At 36.9% G+C, this 18198-nt stretch overlaps 1 protein-coding gene across 10 annotated transcripts in view; it reads left to right on the forward strand.

Annotated features, from left to right (window-relative positions):
- Nucleotides 1–18198, forward strand: part of FOCAD (focadhesin) — a 269889-nt gene that overhangs the window by 156982 nt on the left and 94709 nt on the right. For all 10 annotated transcript variants that reach the window (XR_011431488.1, XR_011431487.1, XM_023627427.2 and 7 more), the window contains 3 exons: nucleotides 5732–5866; nucleotides 9321–9371; nucleotides 10182–10265. Coding sequence is in view for 8 of the 10 variants with exons in the window: in XM_023627427.2 (XP_023483195.1) it covers nucleotides 5732–5866; nucleotides 9321–9371; nucleotides 10182–10265 (270 nt within the window). In the remaining 2 variants the exon portion in view is untranslated. The remainder of the gene's footprint in view (nucleotides 1–5731; nucleotides 5867–9320; nucleotides 9372–10181; nucleotides 10266–18198) is intronic.

Below are 18198 nucleotides of genomic sequence, written 5' to 3' on the forward strand. Positions count from 1 at the left end.
TGGAAATTCTCAGCCATTATTTCTTTAAGTCGTGCTTTTTTTCTATTCCTACTTTTTAACCTTTTATTTTGACAGAACTTTAAAGTTAAAGAAAATTGTCAAAAAATTGTATGGAGAGGGGCTGGCCCCTTGGCCGAGTGGTTGGGTTCTTGCGCTCCGCTGCAGGCGGCCCAGTGTTTCGTTGGTTCGAATCCTGGGTGCGGACATGGTGCTGCTCGTCGGGCCATGCTGAGGCGGCGTCCCACGTGCCACAACTAGAAGGACCCACAATGAAGAATACACAACTATGTACCGGGGGGCTTTGGGGAGAAAAAGGAAAAAAATAAAATCTTTAAAAAAAAAAATTGTATGGAGAGATAATACATAAAATGGAATATTATTTGGCAATAAAAAGGAATAAGTACTGATACGTGCTACAACATGGATAAACCTTAAAAGTAATATGCTAATTGAAAGAAGCAAATAACAAAAGACCACATATTGTATGATTTCATTTACAGAAAAGGTCCAGAAAAAGCAAATTTATAGAGATAGAAAGTAGATTTATGGTTGCCTAGGATTGGAAAGGCTGGGGGGAAATGGGAATGACGAATGATTATGGATTTTCTTTTTGGGTGATTAAAAGGTTCTAAAGTTGATTGTGGTGATGGTCACACAACTTTGTGAGTATAATGAAAACCATCGAATTGTACTCTTTAAGCAGGTAAATTGTATGGTTTCTGAATTATATCTCAAAAAAACTGTTATTAAAAAGAGAAAGAAAGAAAAATAGTACAGACAGGTCTTGCATATTTTTCACCCTGCTTTCCCCAATGTTAACATCTTACTTTCCTTAGCCCAGTTATCAGAACTAAGAAATTAACATTGGTGTGATACTATTAACTAGACTATGGACTTTATTCCAATTTCACCAGTTTTCTCACTAATGTCTTTTTTCTGTTCCGGGATCCAGTCCAGGGTCCCATATAGCATTTAGTTGTCATGTTTTCTTACTCTTTTCCGATCTGTGCCGGGTCGTCAGTCTTGTTTGCTTTCGTGATCTTGAGACTTTCGAAGAGTCCTGGTTGGTTATTTTGTAAAATGTCCTGTGATTTGGGTGTGTATGATGTTTCTTTATGATTAGATTGAGGTTATGTATTTTTGTGAGAATATTACAGAAGTAATGTGCCTTTCTCAGTGTATCACATTGGGTACTTGATGTTGATAAGTTTTGTTACTGTTGATGTTAACTTTGATCACTTGATCATATTAACCTTAACTACTTGGTAAGGTGATGTATCCTCGGTTCTCCACAGCAAAGTTACTATTTTTTTTTGTAATTAAGAGGAAGAGATTCTTTCAAGGAGATACTTTGAGACTATCCAGTTATCCTGTTTGTCCTGATACTTTTGCCCACTAAGTTTAACATCCGTCAGCAGATCTTGCCTATGACTGTTATTCCTGTGGTGTTTGTCTAATGGTGATTATTTCTTTCATTGCTTCTACATTTATTAATTGGAATTCTTCTGTTAGGAATAGCTGTTCCTTCTCCCTTATTTATTTATTCAATTATTTATTTGTATAAGTGTGGACTCATGGTTATTTGTTTGACCATTGGGAACCCTTTCAGAATGGCTCCTATGCCCTTTCAATAAGTCCTTGTTGAACACTTCCTTTCTTTCTGGTACCATAAGATGCTCTAGACTTATGCTATATCTTCCCTATCCCAGTCCTTGAACCACTTCTCCCAGGGCCATCCTAAAATTAAATTTCTTTGGGAACTCTTGGTAAGCATAGGAAAGACTGCTTCATTCAATGCAGCCTGACTTTGAACTTCTGTTTTATAATTTGTAACTCTAATCTCTCTGGTCTGTATTTAGGATAACTTCCTATCTGTTGAGTTAATAATTTCAATACCTATTTCTAGAGATTCTATTTAGTTCTTTTCCAAATTTACCTCTTCTTTTCTATCATGCCATTTTTTTTTTTTTTTTTTTTTACTGGGATTTAAATACCTTGTCTTACGTCTTTAATTCTTTTCAGTACTTTTCTTTTACTTTCTACTTGTTCAGTTACCTGGAGGTCTTGGATGTCTAATTCTGCTGTTTGTTCTTTTTGCTGATTCTTACTCATGTTGAACTGTGTCATTAAATGTTTAAAAAATTTTTTTATCAGAACTCATTTTCAGAGGGGCTTATTTTATTTTTCTGTGTGAATCATTTGGGTTACATGTTAAGGGCGTAAACTTCCAGAGTGGTGCAGCCCCCAGCTCACTGCCTTTTGTTAGGTTAATTTCTCAGCCCAGTCGTTTGTAGTCCAACTGTTACACTAAGGGTGCTGGTTTGATGTGGGGGTCTTAGTTTGTACTCCCTGCCTTATACAGGCTAAAGGCAGTATCTCCTCTTTCCAGGTGGGCGTTTAGACACAAGTTACTAGGTTATGGAAACTGACAACTTTATCACAATGCCTCAAGGCAGGTATTTCCCTCTCTGTTTCTGGCATTGAGTAACTACCCCCCCTCCCCTTCAGCTCAGCTATATATAGTGGAATTTTCTTTTTTATCAATCATTTCAGGTATGGCCCATCATGTTGCTGAAGCCAGAAGTCAGTCAGTTTCTTGAAAACAGACAAGTCATTGCTTAATGAACAGTAGAGGCAGAACAAGCCAGGAAAGGCCAGGACCATGAGCCTGACTAATCCGATATAATTTGACAGATTGTGCAGGTCAAAGGCTAGTGGATCAGATCCACAGCATTCTGGGGGATGGACATAGCAAGATGGTAATAGATTGAATCCAAAGAACCCTCAGGCCCAGAAGATGTCTAAGATGAGGTCAAGAATGGCCCAGGGTAGGGACAGTCAGAGAAAGCAGCCTTCTCTACTAGAGGCTTTCCTGCTCCTGATTATGTATGGGCAAGCCTGGGTTTACAAATATTCCCTGCACATAGACCTTGCTTACGTTTAAGGACACGGTTCGTGAGAGGGATTCTGGAATATCTTCTCATATAAGTACTATTTCAGGCATTAGTTTTCAAACTTTCTAGGAAGAAGACTTAAAAAAAATTGTAAACTCTTGAAAATACTTGGAGAATGTAGTCTCACTCTTCACTCATCACCCTTGGGGAAGTCAAGACCCTTTTTGTACTTCTGTAATTGGTGGCCAGAGATCTTTTTTGTTGATCTGCAAAGTCCATCAGACATCTGTGAGGCCGTCCTTTGTCATGGTATTTCGATTTATAGAAATATTCCAGTAACAAAGCTGCTGTTGACCAACCTCACATCTGGGTTATATTCCTTTTTTCCTCTTGCCTGCAGGATATTTCTCTCTGGATGTCTTTCCATCAACTCGAATTAAACATATCTCCAACAGAACTCATCATCTCCATCTGCCATCTCCTGCACTATGCTCCTTCTTCCAGCTTCCCCTCCTTTTCCTGTGATGCTATTTATTCACTCAGATCTCTAAGCCAAAACATGTCACTGTCCAGTTCATTCTCCAAGTTCTTTTAATTCTTTTATTCTGTATCTCAGATATACCATTCCTCAGGTTCCAGTACCATCAGTAGTTGATAAATACTGATAATCTGTTCTATACTTATTACTGTGTTGGGTGAGGGGGAATGAGAACTGCAAGACATGGTCATTATCTTTAAAGAACTTAATATCTAGTTGGGAAGACAACTTGCATTCACAAAAATAGTGAACCATACTAGACAGTATATAATTAAAGGCTAAATTGGGTGGTACAGAGTTTTAAGTGTTAGAAGTTGGAGGAAAGAAAAGGATAAAACGAGGGCTTGAATTGTAAGAGAAAACTTAATTGTGGAAGTGGGATTTGAACTGAGTCTTGAAACAACATAGATTGGAATTGGATAGGTATTTAAAGGGAGGAGAAAGAATGGACAATTAGTGAGTATATTGAGTGTAAGATTTTTCGAAAACCTTCGAGGCTCTTTGTATGTTAGGGACTAGTGAGAAATAGGAACTGGGGAGGTGGATGACTGCTTTCACTTTGGCTGTAAGGCTACCAGAAGAATCTTTCAAAAGTGCCATTTTAATTTTGTTTGTTCCCTAACTGAGAAATCTCTGGAGTCTTCCTTTTCTTTTCCATTCTGATCCAACCTGCTTTGGTATTCTAGGTTCTCTCTGATCTGCCAGCCTTTCCTCACCGGCACTCATTCTTTCTGTGCCTACAACATGCTTTTTTTTGTGTGTTTTGACTTATGCTTTCCATTTCCTTGTGGGCTGCCTGCCTGATTTCTGTCCATTCCTTCTTCAAGTCCCATTTCAAGACTTACTGCCTGTTGATACCCTCTCGGATGACTCTCACCCAATGACATAGCTTTCTTCCCTGGATTCCTCCTGAAACTATTTTCTGCTGAAAATAGCTCAGGATCTAATCATGTTCCTTTTGTTTTCTGATAACTTAGAATTATATACATTTCTCTTCCTTTATGATAAGGTGCTAAATTGTTTGAAGGGATAGATTATGTTTTATATTTTATTGTTCCTCTTAGTACTGTGTACCGCTCTGGATTTATACTCGATGCTGAGTTGATAGCTTTTAAAGAATTGGTTTTTTATTTCAAATACTGATATTTGTAACATTAGAGCTACTTAGTATAAACCTGCCTATCGTCATGCTGGCACATTAGTACTGGAATCCAAATTTGTAGTGGATGCCAAGTCAAAGACCATTTTTCTGCTATTTCATGGAAAGTAGAAAATGAGAGCAAAAGCACTGAATCCAAGTTTTCTGAGATACTCTTTCTGCTGTCTTTTCCTTTGAGCCTCTCCTTAATCTGTGTCCTTAAGTATATATTATTCATTTATCTTTGACATCTTTTCACTTACTACCTTATGTAATTTTTCCTAAATAATTTATTCTTATAAATGGAGATAAATTGTGTGTTACTTGAAGCTTAATAGAAGAGATTGGAGTATTTTAGAAAGATTAATCCTTGTTAAACTCCTTCTAATTGATCTGTGTTGGCACTCTTCCTGCCTGAGTTTTAAAATTTTAATAAAATATCTATAAGTGAAGAAATCATCTGTTGTAGTTGGAATTAAACTAAAGAAGACATTTGAATAGCCATAAAGCCAGACATTGAAATGAGCTAAGAATACTTGTTTTAAGGAAATTGGATCAAGTTAAAAATAACATTTTTCTTGGGCTTTAGTTTTATCATTTAACAATCTTAAATGATCTGAAGTGACTTTTAAAGCAAAGTCTTAAATTATTATTTTAGATAACACAATTATTCTCCTACCGCCTTTAAAAGTTTGTAAGATGATTTGAGAGTGTTTGGTTTATATATAACATCCTAATTTTCTGAATGGGGATGTAGTTTCGGCAGGGCTGAGAAACTGCAAGAACTGTGGATTTAGAAATGTTCTAGCATTATCTTACCCTTGCTTGTTTCAGAGAATGGTTCTTCTACACTATGTGTGTGTGTATGTGTGTATGTGTGTGCCTGTGCAAGAGAGAGAGAGAGACAGAGTTTTATTTCCTTGGTTAACCAAAATGAAGTAGTGAAAAAGCAATTGAGTGAGGTAGGCTGGATCTTCTTCAACAACAGTTTGTATTGGTTTAAATAATTTCTTTTGAGGATACCTTATCAAATCTTAACTTTTAGGAATGTTTTTGGTTTTTTCTAAAGTTTCCTTTTGTAGTAAAAGATAGTACATTTTAGGAATGGACTTTTATGAGTTGGGATTTTGTTAAGCATTGACTTTTTTATTTGCTTCACAGGTTGTTTGCATTCGCTCCACTTGGAATGCTCTCTCCCCAAAGCTGAGTTGTGACACAAGACCTCTCATTTTGAAGACCCTCAGTGAATTGTTTTCTCTGGTTCCTTCCTTAACAGTCAATACAGCTGAATATGAGGTATGCTTTTGGAGCTCAATAAATTGTCTGTTTTTACATTGAAAAGACATGTGCTATATAATAACTTTTGGAAAAACATATTCATAATCTTTTGTTTGTCAAAAATCCTTTTGCACTTTTTGTTCTGAGAACATGTTGCGATCTTTATGGACTTTTAGGAGTAGGAGGATATCCACCCTTATCAATACTGTGTCTTTAAGACTTATTTACATAAAGGATACCAAGTTTTTATTATGAGAGTATAGTCAAGATTTTAAAAAGTCAGTATGTTAAAAGTAGTGTTTCCATAATAGAATTCATGGGGCCAACAGTTTAAGTTCATTTTGTTGGTGTTTTAAGTTCTAAAAATGTTGCAAAGACTAATAAAGTAGGGCAGAGCCTCCCAATGGTACAGACATACTGTCATTTGTGTTTTGCTTCTAGCTTGGGCAACGAGATTTGATTTTTACCTGTTTGTTCACATATTCCACATATATCTATACTCTTCATCTGTACTCCTCAATGAGGATGATTGTAAAATTAAACTGTCAGGACAAAAACATAATTTTGTGAGCTACTCAGTGTTTGTCATTGTAATGAACTGAAACACTTGGTAGAAGATGCTTTGCTGTAAGATTCATATATTTCTGCTTAACCTTTCCTTTATTATCTCTTCTTTGAGTGAAATGAGAGGGTGGTGAATTCGTTATGTCTCCACTTGTGTAGCCACATTCCCTTTCATGTCTGCCTTTTTTTGTTTTCCTTCAAAGAGCGGCAGTTGCTTTCCATTTGAAGTCTTGGTGAACTTTTAGTTTGATTTGGTGCTTCACAGACTTTGATAAACCACCCCTTCATAAGATTCCAGTAACAGTCCCTTATATGTTTTAGATCACATTATAACACAGGATTATAGGATAATGCTTTTAGTCATTCTAAATGCCACATAGTGAATAAAATAAAATAAAATAAAATTTGTCCTTATTGAGGATAAAATACCCAGCACAGTGCCTGGCACAGAGTATATATTCAGTAAGGAGTTGCTGAGTGAATGATGAACCAATTCAGGATATTGTGAGTTTATTCTCACATCTGGGCTTTTGTTTTAGGGTATTTAAAAAAGAATCTGTTGGAGATAATTCACCAACAGTCTTTTTTTATGGCCACTGTTCATGGGTACGTACTCTTATGTTGTCAGAAAGTCTGCTAGCCTGCTGATAAGGAACTAAGACTAAAAACAAAAGTAAGGACAAGTTGTGTATATTTATTTTCTGTCTTCAAGGGCTGAACTCATATACCTTTGTATTGCTTGTACTTTGAGTTATTCAGGTTTCATTACAGGTTAGTTTGTGTATTGGTTTCTTATATTTGCTTACCAGTGGCTGTGAGTTGTCTGTTGGAGTATATGCTTTTCTTCTTCTTCAAATTTCACATTCTTTTCCACTGGCATCCCATTTTGGCTTATAGTCATGCTTATGTTGATATTAGGGTTCCTCTGCTGTTCAGATAGACTGCTTTGGGGCCATTCCATCCATCAGTTTCCTCCCAGAAAGGGAGAGCCCTTCAGTGACCATAGTCCACTTGGAAGCAGAAGTAAAGAAATGTAGAGGGAGACCTCTGTCTGTCTGTCTGTCTTTCTGCCTCTCCCTGTCCGTCTCCTTCTCTTCCTCTCCACCCCGTTCTTCCCTTTCATTTCTCCCTTCCCCCTTCCCTCTATCCCTGTGTCTGTTTAAATATTTTGTTATCTGTTAACTGTTTAGAGTTTGGATGTAAGCCAGAGTTGAATGTAATTTTTCCAAGGCATTTCTTAGATCATTGCTATCCCTGGTTACCTCAGTGCCTTGCGTTTGCCTAAAATGAAGTCCAGCCTTTTTATACCTAATCAATAGGCCTTTTAGAATCTGGCCTCACTCTACTTTTCTGCCTCCTGCATTCTAGGAACACGAAATCACTTGTTGTTTTCTTATCCCCCTCCAAACTTTTCTATCTCTTTTCCTTTGTTCATAATGTTCTCTCAGTCTAGAATTACTTTCTTTTTGATCTCTAATTTTAAAATCTATTTTAGGAAATAAAGAATTGGTTTAACTCATCCCATCCTTTGAGAATTTTTCTGCAACCAGGAGTCCATTGCTCCCCAAAGTCTTTGTCTAAACTGTTTTAAGTACATTTATTTCTATTTTATACTACAGGTATATGTACCCATATATTATTTTTCCCATTAAACTATAAGCTTGTTGAAAATAGAGTCCATATTTTAATTAGTGTGTTTTCTGAATTGCTTTGCAAAGTCCTTGGTATAATCATTAATTGAGTCAGAATATTTTTATTAAAACTGTACTTAGAGATACTAATAAATAATAGACGCTATTTTTAAGTACCTATTATATTCCCAGCACTCTTCTAGTTCCTTTATACCAATTAGTTCTAATATCTGATAGGAAGGTATTATTTTTCATTTTATAGCTAAAGAATCTGAGGTTTTGAGAGGTCTGTCCATTCATTAAACAAATGTGTATTTCCTACTATGTGCCAGACAATTAACTTGACCAAAACTGTGATTTCTAAGTGAAAGCTGGTGTCTAAACCCAGGCCTTTCTAGCTCCATAGCCTATATTTTTCCATTACACCACGTTGTCAGTCCCTATCTTCCAAAAGCTTGAAGATTGATAAAGGAGATACACATAAGCAATAATAATTATAGTATTTGGTGAGTACAGATAATGTAAGGGCTATGAGAGAGTGGTGGAGTGAGCAGCATCTTAGGGGAAGTCTAACCAAATGTTATTTAGTTGGTGCTGTTTCACTAGGATCTTGAAGAATTAATAAATGTTGCTTCTCACTGAAGTTTGGGGAATCGAATACGTAAAAGTAAGGAGGTATAGGAAAACCTTATATGATTTAAAAGGGCAAGAAGTTAGATGTGGCTGAAATGAAAATGACAGTGAATATTGGAAGATAATGACTTTTCATGCTCAGTTATTTATTAAATATTTGTCCTTTGAGGGCTTTATGGTCTAGGCCTTTGAAATGAAAAAGATAGTCACTGCCCTAAGGAGTGTACAACCTAGTAGGGAGCTAACCACACACACAGATAATCATACTAGATACTAAAGTGTACCATGTGCCATATGGCCATTAGAGAAGGGAGCGCTCTCTTCTGGATAGGGGATCAGGAGCAGTAGCATAAAAGAAGGGACTGACATTTGTACTAGGACTTGAGAGGTCAGTAAGAAATGGTTAGATTTCTAAATTTCCTAATCATAAAATCTCATTCTGTTTAAAATATCCATATGTTTAAATGATGGGTCTGTTTCTGAGTATTTTCATTTTATGAATGATGAGTAAATACAGATTAAGTCAATAGCTTGTGGTATAATTTTTAAAGTGATTTAATTTTCACCATTTACCACCTTAGATGGTTTATTCTCAGTTTTATCTTTGTCTTAGAAGTTTATTCTGATGTTGGTTGATTTTTCAGAATTTTAAGGTTCAAGTCCTCAGCTTCCTCTGGACCCACACCCAAAACAAGGTATGTCACAAGGGGTGTCAGTGAAACAGAACCAAACTGGGGAGAGGACTGTAAAATCAGACTCAGAATAAAAAATGTTAACTCCCTCAAAATGATGGTTTCTTGATTTTAAAAGAATTGTGACTATTAGTAAGTTTAGGCTTTAAAATTTAATCTCAACCTATGCCCATTAATATATTTTCACCATAAAGTACGCTTAGTTCTTTGTGAAGCTGACAGATGTGAAGGGGGACTGTTGCTCTTGTGTCATATTTTTGTATGGTTCTTCCCTTTCCTTCTGTGGCCCTCCTCCACCAACAAGCAAACGCTCAAAAAGTCCAGTCCATCTTTTGGATGGCATTTCCAGTCAAGGAGTATAGAGAAGAGGGTGTCAGTGATGTTATGCCTGACTCATGAGTGAAAGAGCTTAGGTTCCAAAAGACTAACTTGTTCTGTTAGTAGCTGGAGAATCAGAATCCAAAACCAAGTCTATCAGACTCTAAACCCTCATACTCCTTCCACCAAACTATACTATCTCATGGAGCCCTGAGCAATTATGAGTAACTTTATGGTTAGTGCTCAAACTAGGATAAAAATTTAGTGCTACTGGTCTCTCTGCTCAATGCTATTTTCTCTCTATTTTTCATTGGGACAGATTAAGCAAGGCTTTAATACCATTTCCAAAGCATTGATTATAGAACTTTGAGGTTGGTGAGGGAAGATTTTCTTTCTTCTTAGAGCTGCTATTTAATATATATACACATACATATATACACACACATATATATATATGTTGTTTCTTTTTTTTTCTTTTACTTTTACCCTATCTAGGACCCAATTGTAGCAAATGCTGCATATAAATCTCTGTCACACTTTAGTGCTGGAGAGCATACCATTCTCCATCTGCCTGAACAGGTAGGCCGTTTTGCTTTCTCACTGGTACCTCTTTACTGCTGGGTTTTACTTTATTTGCATCTCCTCTCATAGGAGATCCTTACCTGATGGATGTATATGTAATGCTAGATGTGTTGTCCATAAAAGATAAGAATTTGTATTCATTATTTGTTTAACTTGTAAAAGATTGTAGAGGTCTTAGACTTCACAGATGATGAATTTAAATCTCTTTGAAGCAGTTGGAAGACACCTATGGTGCAAATGAAATCTCCTTAAGGTGACTGGGTACAGGACTGCATGCCTGTGCCCGTGGCTTACTCCAGAAGATCTGTGCCACTGTAGGAAGCGTTTTGCCCCCATGGTGCACCATCTTGGACTTGAAATGCAAGCATAGGCTTCATAGACTAAAGTTGTATACCACCTGTGCAGCCAAAGATCTTTATTTGTAATACAGAATTGAGATCCCATATAAAAAAATCTGCTGTTTATTACTTTAGCGTGAAATGGTGTATGGCTTAGCCCCAGAGAACTGGATGAAGAAAGTATCACTGTCTTTTTGGGTTTTTTTCCTAGGAAGATTTGCCCTGAGATAACATCGTGCCAGTCTTCCTGTATTTTTTTAGTATGTGGGCTGCCAGCATGGCATGGCCACTAACAGAGCAGTGTAGGTCTGCACCTGGGAACTGAAACCAGGCTATCGAAGCAGAGCGTGCTGAGCTTAACCACTAGGCTACTGGGGCTGGCCCCAGTATCACTGTCTTTTAAAGGTTAATAATACATAGGATGACATTATCTTAGTTTTGAGATGAAACTAAAAACATACAACCTTTTCTAGTATCTATCTAGTATAACCAGCTTTAAATTATTAGATCATGTTAAGGAGTTAAGTGTCTGATTTCACATTTAGTATTACTACTAATTCAGATGCAAATAGAAGTTTATTGAATGCCTTGAGTGGATAAGACAGACATTGTGTTAGAAGAAGTTATATGTAACATTACCCAGTATCTGTCCTTGAGGTCAAATGGCAAGAAGTTTTGGTGTGAATTTCTTCGGGTCTTCAGGTGTTAAGATGGGTTGACTTTTTCTTCTGAATTGAGTTTATACAAAGATTAGATGCCAGTAGGAACCAGGCAAACTTCTGTTTATTGAATTGAATTGGAGCCACCATGAATATAGGCTCTTGTAAAACCAAATTCTAAGTAAGGTGGGATTTCCCATGTTATTGAGGACTAAAGACAGATTGGCTGACTTGTCATGCAGTTATCACAAAAGGAAGCCTTAAGAAAAGGTGTTCTATGACTCATCAAATTAAAAAAAGTAGAACTTCAGACTGCACTATAGTGACCAGCAATACCCATAGCTTCTTACAAAGAAAGAGAGAAAGAAGAAAAGGAAAAGGAAAAAGAGAAAAAAGCTACATGTAAATTTGGTATGGGTCAGCCCCAGTGGCCTAGTGGTTAAGTTCAGTGCGCTCCGCTTCAGTGGCCCTGGTTTGGTTCCTGGGTGTGCACCTACATCACTCATCTATCAGTGGCCATGCTGTGATGGCAGCTTACGTACAAAATAGCGGAAGATTGGTAACAGATGTTAGCTCAGAGCAAATCTTTCTCAGAGGGAAAAAAAATTTGGTATGCAAACTCCTACCAGTAGATTAGCTGCAGCATCTGGAAAGATACTTTTCATTATTATTATTTTTAGTAAGCGATTGCTAGTTTAGATCACAGCATAAAATTACCTTTTTTTTAGCTACTACTCCTGACATATTCCAGCTGGAATAATAGCTTTAATTAAATAACACCCATGTACTCTTGATTCTTTAGTCTCTACTTCTTTAAATATTGGTATGTTAATATTTTTTCCTACTTTAGAGTTTATTCCGTTTCCGATTATGTTAGAGTTTATACTCAATAAGCGCTATACTCAGTCAAATATTAGATACTTTCTTAATCTAACTCTTCTATAACTTCTGATCCCTGAATAGCTGTAAATAGCTCTTTATACCTTCCAACATAAAGGGTAGTGATGTGTTTAGAGTTGGGGTTTCTATACATGTTTGGATTTTCACCATCAGAGTGAAGAGCTATGAAAGAAAGCTCTAAGGCTTATCCTCTTTTAGCCATGCTTTTCAACCTTTTTTTCTGCCCTAACCGCCTTCTGGGATATAACTCACTCCCAAAAGTAACAATGGTTCACTACTGTGGATATTCTCAACTGGGATTAAGATGAGGGCACAGAAGTGGTTTAAAAGAGTTTGCCTCTCACCCCCAGCCTGATATAGAGGACCTGCCACCTCATGGAGAGTCATTGCTTCTGAGACTGAGACTGCGTTCTTCTTTTGATTGATTACTGATTTTCGGTTTGGCTGTTTGAATACCTAAGGACTGCAAGTCCAGAAAGTGATCAATTTGTTCGTATCCCAAACAAGTCGCCAAAGGCTAAAGTTACAACCGAGTCAGCTCCGCACTTCTGTTTTGTAGACAATGGTAGTGATGTGCAACTGAGGTTCATTTACTATAAAAGCATATTTTCGGGGCCGACCCAGTGGCGCAGCGGTTAAGTTTGTACCTTCCGCTTCAGCAGCCTGGGGTTTGCCAGTTCGGATCCCAGGTGGGGACATATGCACTGCTTCTCAAGCCATGCTGTAGCAGGCATCCCACATATAAAAAAATAGAGGAAGATGAGCACACATGTTAGCTAGCTCAGGCCAGTCTTCCTCAGTGAAAAGAGGAGGATTGGTGGCAGATGTTAGCTCAGGGCTAATCTTCCTCAAAAAGAGCATATTTTCAATTGTTTCGAAAGTCTCTGCTAGGTAGGGACTTCCATAATGTCAAACTAAGATTCTTCTTTGTTGTCAGAGGTTACTCACTCTGCACCAGGGCAGTTTGGTTTACTCAAAACTGAAGGTTACCTGTACACCTTTCCAGTGAAAGTTCGTCCACATTCTCTCTTTCCGCTTGTGGAAACTTGTGAAATAATCTTTTAAATTAGCACTTTGTGACTTTCAAGCAGAAATTTTTTTAAAAAAGGTATAATGCACCCTTATCAACATGGCTACTTTTGTGGATTATAATTCAGCTACTTTTGTTAAGTACTACTTTTCTTTAAATTTGCTAAAAGATTTCTTGTTGATCGATGAACGTCAATTTAAACTGTGAAACTCATCGAAAGCTAACAGGATGGGAGAACAAAAGGAGTAAGATGAGTGGCAGACGTCAGAAGGAAGAGTAGGGTTGACTGAAACAGTACATCTCAGATAAGATGGAAAATGTCAATGGGTAGTAAGTAGTGTTGAATGAGACACCGCGAAAATTAGGGATTTCAATAGCAAATTCATTAACTCATCTGTCTTGCCATTGGTTTGTTATTAGGAAGTTCTGTGGGAATGGAAGTGATAGATACTTCACACTTGTGTTGATTTTATAATTACTTATTGGACATATACTAAGGGGTAGGCGCTGTTTTATGAGGTGGAGAATGTTGAATGATTACATTGTTTTGTTGGTTTGTAAAAATATCATTGCAAATTACTTGAAACACGCAAATCAAAAGTTTGATTCAAAAATTTGAGGGGCTTCACTGAGGACCTATTGATTAATGTTAAAAAATAGAGGTGAATGGGGGCCAGCAGTTAACTTTGCACACTCTGCTTTGGCGGCCTGGGGTTCGCTGGTTTGGATCCCGGGCATGGACCTAGGCAGGGCTCATCAAGCCATGCTGTGGCAGGAATCCCACGTATAAATATAGAGGAAGATGAGCATGGATGTTAGCCCAGGACCAATCTTCCTCAGCAAAAAGAGGAGGATTGGCAGCAGAAGTTAGCTCAGGGCAAATCTCCTCCTCCAAAAAAAAAAAAAAAAATACACATAAATGATTTTTCCCTTTTAGTTTGTATTTCTTCTCTTCTTTTTAGCTATTTATCCTTCTCCCTTGCCTTCTTTAGTGCCAAAAATAAAAAAAAACCCAAACCAAAACAAACAAAACCAGAAAAACTATGGAGAATTGTTTTTCTGGTAAAACAATTAGTAATAGATAAACATTTAGGTAGAAGATTGACTCTTCTCTCTGACTCGGGTTCATTAAAAAATATTTAGCTGTTTAAAAATTAAACTTTTTATTATAGAGATCTTAAGATAGATTGTGTTGTTGATTTCTGGAGTTAATTTTAGAAGTGAGTAGTATAAAAGAACTCGTTATGCATCCTGGGTCGGTATTAATATGTTGTAACCTGTTTGGCTTTGATTTGAGTGAATGTCACTGCATTCATCAGAAGCTGTTTCTCTTTTTAAATGAATTTATGCAGATACTTGACGTGTTCCAAATAAAATCCTCTGTTTATGCACAAAATCCTGGATTTTCATAGGTTACATACATAGAAAGGTGGTTGAAAGGTTATCTGGCTCAGAACCCATAGTGAGGTATTTTGTAGGATAAGCTTTCCAATGTTCAATTTGAAGCAGATTTTAAAAGGAATTTATCATTTTATATTTGGCTCTCTGTTTAAGTTTCTTCAACAAAGCTTATCTGTAATTGGACGGGCTTAGTTGTTGTGTGTGTATGTGTGTGTGTGTGTGTGTGTGTTTTAAATATATATGCAGTTTTCCTGGGTGTTTTAACAGCTAATGTAATAAAATTGCCAAAATTTTATAACTTTAGCAAGTATTCTTTCATATGACTTGTCTTGATTTTCCTTAGTTGTTCTCACCTTGATCTTACTTGTTACACACAAAGGGAAAAGACTGGGGCTAGCATAGGGCAGCTGGAACAAATGCTTCTCTGAGAGGGAGCAGAAGAGGAGAGAAGTGTACTGGATCCAAGTTCTAACAATAAGGGCTAATTTGTTCAGGAGAATCAACTCACCTTTGAAGAAACAAAATTGAAGGATACCATTATAAAATTGGAAGATACCATTATAAGTAGGCAGAGTGTATCATCTGTACTTAAATTACAGTATCTCTGTAGTCTTTTTATTAACATACATGCATTTTTAAGATGCAGACATATGCTGTTTACGACATAGCAGATAAATTAAAATAGGTGTCCAGTTATATGAATGTGAAATTAGACAACTTAAGATGGACGAGTGGATCAATTTTTTTTATCTCCAACATAGTAGGTCTTTCTCTAGTGGCTCTCAGAAATATTGATGGCCTGGATGCTGTGACTCATTTTAAGTAATTTATGTTGACTGGGCAGAAAGACTGGATAGGATCAAATAAGTGCAAAAATTATTATATCTCTTTTATGCTAAATAATTCTGGAAGTGGAAGATTTGGTCATTTGGCATAGTTCATATACCAGTTTAAGGTCCCTCTGAAGATGGTGGCAGCTTCCATTTCCACTTCTTATGCTGCTTGGCCCTCCTCTTCTCCTCTTTTTATAGCTTTCCTTCCTTCCTCCCTCCTCTTCCTTTCTTTCTTTCTTTTTTTTTTTTGAGGAAGATTAGCCCTGAGCTAACATCTGCTGCCAATCCTCCTCTTTTTGCTGAGGAAGACTGGCCCTGAGTTAACATCTGTGACCATCTTCCTCTACTTTGTATGTGGGATGCCTGCCACAGCATGGCTTGCCATGCGGTGCAATGTCCGCACCCAGGATCCGAACCTGAGAACCCTGGCCGCCAAAGCAGAACGTGCGCACTTAGCTGCTGCGCCACTGGGCCGGCCCCTCTTCCTTTCTTTTTAAAATTGAGATATAATTCTCATTTCCATATAACTCACCTATTTAAAGTGCACAATTCAGTGGTTTTAGCATATTCATAGAATTGTGCAGCTGGTCAGAGAGCAACCACAGTTTAATTTTAGAACATTTTATTAGCAGTCTCCATTACCCCTTTCTCCTCCCTCAGCCCTAAGCCACCAATTTAATCTACTTTCTGTCTCTATCAATTTGCCTGTCTGGACCTTTCCTATAATGAAATCATATAGTATGTGGTCTTTGTGACTGGCTTCCTTCACTTAGCATAATATTGTAAAGGTTCATTCATGTGTAGCATGTATCTGTGCTTCATTCCTTTTAATGACTGAATAATATTCCATTGCATAGATATGCCACATTTTGTTTTTGCTTTCATTAGTTAATGGACATTTGAGTTGCTTCCATTTTTTGGCTATTATGAATAATGCATTCACATTCATGAACATTCGTATGCAAGTTTTTGTGTGATCATATATTTTCATTACTCTTGGTTATATACCTACGAGTGCAGTTGCTGGGTCATATGGTAACTCTGTGTTTAACTTTTTGAGAAACTGCCAAACTGTTTTCCAAAGGAGCTGTACTGTTTTACGTTCGCACCAGCAGTGTATGAAGGTTCTGATTTCTCCACATCCTCATCATCCCTCTGAGTTTTCATATCGGCTTAAGTGTTTACCTCTGCCTTCTACCTCCCCAAGTCTCTTGTCGCTTGTGAGTATGATGCATGTCAGAGCTTTCCAGTGCTTTGATGCCCTGCTGTGGTGACTCGCATTACTGATGTAGTCTCCAGCTGTAAACATGCTTGTCTGTTTCCCCCAATATGCTGTTCAAATATCATTTTCTATTTGTACTATGATGTGTAAAAAGTCAGGAAGCAAGACGCAGACCCAGAACCAGCTCCTTTTGGGGAACTTTTTAGACAACTAGGACTGGTTAGAATCTCTAAGATAACTCTTGATGATACTAAACCTGGCAAATTTCAAGCATGTACACATACCAGAGACACTTGGAAAAGCCCACTTATCAGAACCAAAAGGTTTGCAAACATGCCAGGGTTTCTTTGGTATGCACTGATGTCAACAAATGCCGTCATGCCCTGTGTGGAGCAGGCGTTATTGTTATCTCTGTAATTATGGCTGGCTCAGTCCTCTGAGAATTAGGTGCTCAATATTGAATCAGAATTAAGTCTTGTCTTGCACAGTGCTCGAGTGGTCAGGTTGCTTTAACTCTTCCACTAGTGAAGAGAACACTAGTTATGGTTGAAAGGCTTCATTGGAGTTAAGGTTATTAGACTTAAGAGAAGGGTTTCCTCTCTGTTTTCTCTTACGCCCCTGCAAGAATCCTGACTCAGTGCAGCTCCTAAATGGAACAGTGCTTTGGGGACCTATGAAGAAGGCAGTCTGCAGGAATTGTTAATTATTTCTAAAAATAACTCCAGGAGACAGGCTAATGGTAATGACTGGGTTCTGGCACTTTATGGTTATAGCAACCACTTTTTTCTATTTTGCTTTCCTCCTCTAATGCTTAATTATCTCCATGTGGGCATTATGATGGTGTGTCATTGAAAGTATTAAAAATTTAATTAATTGCTTGACAGTTGTATCTTGTGGAAACTACAATAGCGGTAATCTTTTTACATTTTTTATTTTTGGTTTAAACAAACCTAACTAATCATAGAGCAACCGCAAAGTCTTCAAATTGCAAATAAGACATAATAAAGTATAGCTACCAATTACAGATTTCAGTGTTTTTGTATTTTATAGCAACAAACTGCTCAAGTCTAAAAAAAGGTCAACTAAAGCATTCTGGCCTTTTCTGATCTCTACTTTATATTCTGGAATATTTTAATCTTTGTCATAGAGATATGGCTGGAATCACAAATTAAAAAAAAATTTATTCAGACAAGGCAAATATTTAATTATAAACCATAGGAATTCAATATATTGAATGTGTCAGTGTTTGCATTTTGTTGTTAGATGGTGTAAAATTTTATTAGTTTTCTATAATAATCATTGCTTATGCTGGCTTATAGTGACTTTTTTTTTTTTTTTTTTTTACTATATTACCATTAGTTCTTTACAGGGATCTCAGATGGTATCTAATAAGATGATTAGAGTTTACCATTTAGTCATTCTGAAAATGGATAAGTTTTTTAAAATTAATTTTTAATGGTCTTTTGACATTATGGAGCAATGAGTCTAACTCAGTTTTTAAATCTTGACGTAAAAAGGACAAAGAAAAGATTTTACATAGTGTTTTA

The sequence above is a fragment of the Equus caballus genome, chromosome 23, assembly GCF_041296265.1.
Source record: "Equus caballus isolate H_3958 breed thoroughbred chromosome 23, TB-T2T, whole genome shotgun sequence".
Classification (NCBI taxonomy): domain Eukaryota; kingdom Metazoa; phylum Chordata; class Mammalia; order Perissodactyla; family Equidae; genus Equus; species Equus caballus.